Below are 3040 nucleotides of genomic sequence, written 5' to 3' on the forward strand. Positions count from 1 at the left end.
CCCGGGCTGCGGGGGAGGAGCGGGGCGGGACGGCTGCGGCCGGCGCGGGGAAGCGAAAGGGAAACGAGCCAGGAGAGGGAGCGGCCGCGGAGCGCCGGGAATAACCTGCGCCCGGGTGACCCCGGCGGGGCCGCAGCGCCCGGGCAGCCCCGGCTGTCAGCTGGGAGCAGCCCCGGCTGCAGGCAGCCTCGGCCCCCCGCCTGCCCCCGCCTGCCCCTGCCTGCCCCTGCCTGCCCCTGCCTGCCCCTGCCGCCTGCCCCTGCCTGCCCCCCTGCCTGCCCCGGCTGCCTGCCCCGGCTGCCCCCTGCCTGCCCCCTGCCTGCCCCCCCTGCCTGCCCCGGCTGCCTGCCCCGGCTGCCCCCTGCCTGCCCCCTGCCTGCCCCCCCCCGCCTGCCCCTGCCTGCCCCTGCCTGCCCCCGCCTGTCCCTCTGCCTGCCCCGGCTGCCTGCCCCTGCCTGCCCCGGCTGCCTGCCCCCCCACCTGCCCCCCGCCTGCCCCTCACCTGCCCCCCGCCTTACCCCCTGCCTGCCCCCGCCTGCCCCTGCCTGCCCCGGCCTGCCCCCCGCCTGCCCCTGCCTGCCCCTGCCTGCCCCCGACTGCCCCCCCCGCCTGCCCCTGCCTTCCCCCTGCCTTCCCCCCTGCCTGCCCCCTGCCTGCCCCCCCGCCTGCCCCGCTGCTCTGCCCCGCTGCCTGCCTGAAGGCACTGGCCGAGCTTGCTGAGCCCTGCACCTTACCACGCTGCTGCTCACACCAAAACATGCCCCGCGACACCCACCCATGGCAGAGAGCCACATGCTTGGGCATCCACCGGGGCAGTGCTCAAGCCCAGCCTGGCAGGCAAGGGGCAGGAGGCACGAGCAGCTGCCCGGCACCCTGCGGGGAGCAGGCAGGATGAGCAGTGCTCAGCCATGCTGGGGGCTGTGCAGCACAGAGGGGCTGGTGGCAGCCAGGAGCCACCCCACTGCCCCACAGACCCATCCAGTGTCAGCCTGGGCCCTCTGCCAGCTGCCACTGCCCAGCACAGCCTCCCTGAAGCATCCCAGGAGATGGCAAGAGAAGCTGCAGGTTTTGCTCCTTTTATTATACAAAAATAACTTCAAAACAATCATATAAATTAGAATAAAAAGTTTCACTGCAAATACCAAATAAATTAAAATTGCCTTCTCATAAACTTAGAGCTAAACGCTGTATTAAATAGTCTGCCAACTTCGCAGGCAGTAAGAAGACAAGGACGTGTCTCAGAGGTGCCCATGAGAGCAGGTCCTTGCAGAGATGATGCCTGGAGGGAGCCGGGCATTGCTCAGCTACTGCTTGCCTTGTCCTTGCGGTAATTCACGATGTCCTGGACCCACTTATCATCAGGATTGCCACAGACCCTCCTGCCTGCAACTGTGGTAAATCTGCAGAAGGAAATCCAGTCGAGGTGAGGAGGAGGGGAGAGGGAGAGGGAAAGAGAGGGGAAGAGGAGACCATCTGCTCCTTGCCCCCAGTGAACCTCACCAAACCAGACACCCCTATAGATGCAGAACAGCCCCAGGGAAACATGGGGAGGGTGTGTGTGTGGCTTAATGTCATTACAGGTGTCCTGCTCTCTGCCACTTCAGCCACTTCATTCCCAGCTTACTCCAGTTGGGACACCATCCTGTCTCAGTACCGCTATCTGGGGATAAGGGGGGGTGACCAGAAAGAGCTCTTTTGGCTCAAATCTAATCATGAGGTCCAGAAACTGGCTGCACGGGATGTGGGACTGGCCTCTCTCTGAGGTGTTTCCAGGTTGTTCTGCTAACGTGGGAGAGCCCAGCCTAGTGTTTTCCCCTGCCAGAACAGGGTGAGGGGTGAAGTTTCGAGGCACTGCCACCCTTCAGTGAGGGAGGGCCCCCCTGGATTCGGGTGGGAGATCTACTCACATCACAGCTGGCTGGAAGCAGTGGCTGCCCGTGTGCTCATACATCACCACACGGCTCGAGGGAAATGCTTTGGTGCTGTATTTGATGCAGCAGGGACCAGAAAAGTTGACAGAAACTGGAAGAGAAGTTAAGTTTTTAAACCAGACCAGGAAAAGTACCAGCGGAGAGAAGCAGGGTCAGAAGACCAGAAGGTCCCTGCTGGAAGGGGTGCTGCTCCCACCATGGGCTCCCACCACAGCCTCCCTTCCCGCAGGAATCTGGAGTAGCAAGGTGTGCGTCTCCTTTCCCACAGCAGATGTGTGGCAGGGAGAGCTGCCGAGCATTACTAGACCTTACGCAGCAGAACGAGGCGAGAGCTCCTCAGAGAGGAGAGCTTGGACTCACGTGGAGAAGAGGAGACCTGGCAGTAGAGGACAGCTGCAAGAAGTACAGCGAGGGCGGGCGCGGAGGTCTGCATGCTGCTGTTGGGTGGAGGTGGATTGTGGGCGTCAGGAGAGAGTGTTGCAGTGCCCCGGCTGTGCCTTGCACGGCGTCCCTGCCTTCGGCCACTTTATAGAGGGGGACAACAAACGGGGACAGAAACGCAGTGGAAACATTGCTGGAAGTCATGACACAGTGGAAAAACTCCTGTGTCAGGGGTACCACAGTGCCCTGGGTGGGGAAGTGCCCAGGGCCCCGGAAAGAGTAGTGCCCTAACATGGCATGTTATATATCAAACCACAAAATGACAGAGAACAGGATATGACCTCTTTTTTCCCTTCCCCTGACCAAAGGACTCTGTAGAGAACCTAGAAGTAATGATTCAGAAAATTAGCAGATGGACTTCTTGCCTAGAGGTCACATGATGGCAAGGGATGGAGAATGACCATGGCTGCCACGCACTTGTGTTTCCTAGAACATCCGCCTTGCAGACCGGGGACAGCTCGCTTCTCCCACAGCAGCCGGAGCAGGAGAGCCCCGAGCCGGGCAGCCCAGCCCAGCAAGGCACACAGGGCCCTGTCCTCCCGCAGGAGACGGGGGCTTCCTCCACCAGCCCCAGGCCATCAGGAGGGAAGCATGCAGAGCAGAGCACAGAGCGTGGCGTCATCCCAGGTCCCGGCTCCTCTTCTGACCACGACCGTCACTTGCAGCAA

The 3040-nt window shown here is 62.1% G+C and overlaps 1 protein-coding gene across 1 annotated transcript; it reads right to left on the reverse strand.

Moving 5' to 3' along the window:
- Positions 1 to 1060: 1060 nt before the first annotated feature.
- Positions 1061 to 2411, reverse strand: LOC121096612 (C-C motif chemokine 3-like 1). The gene is made up of 3 exons (XM_040612789.1): positions 2292 to 2411; positions 1908 to 2022; positions 1061 to 1400 (listed from the first exon to the last, which is right to left on the reverse strand). Exons 1-3 carry the CDS (start codon positions 2362 to 2364, stop codon positions 1301 to 1303), a joined length of 288 nt encoding a protein of 95 aa, XP_040468723.1. The 5' UTR covers positions 2365 to 2411; the 3' UTR covers positions 1061 to 1300.
- Between the last annotated feature and the right edge of the window lie 629 nt (positions 2412 to 3040).

This window comes from Falco naumanni, chromosome 1 (assembly GCF_017639655.2).
Source record: "Falco naumanni isolate bFalNau1 chromosome 1, bFalNau1.pat, whole genome shotgun sequence".
Taxonomy (NCBI): Eukaryota; Metazoa; Chordata; class Aves; order Falconiformes; family Falconidae; genus Falco; species Falco naumanni.

Coding starts and splice junctions, on each gene's coding strand:
- LOC121096612 (XM_040612789.1), bottom strand. CDS start 2,364: ATGCAGACCTCCGCGCCCGCCCTCGCTGTACTTCTTGCAGCTGTCCTC. Junction 2,023..2,291: donor CCAGGTCTCCTCTTCTCCAC/GTGAGTCCAAGC, acceptor CTTCTCTTCCAG/TTTCTGTCAACTTTTCTGGT. Junction 1,401..1,907: donor TGCTTCCAGCCAGCTGTGAT/GTGAGTAGATCT, acceptor TTCCTTCTGCAG/ATTTACCACAGTTGCAGGCA.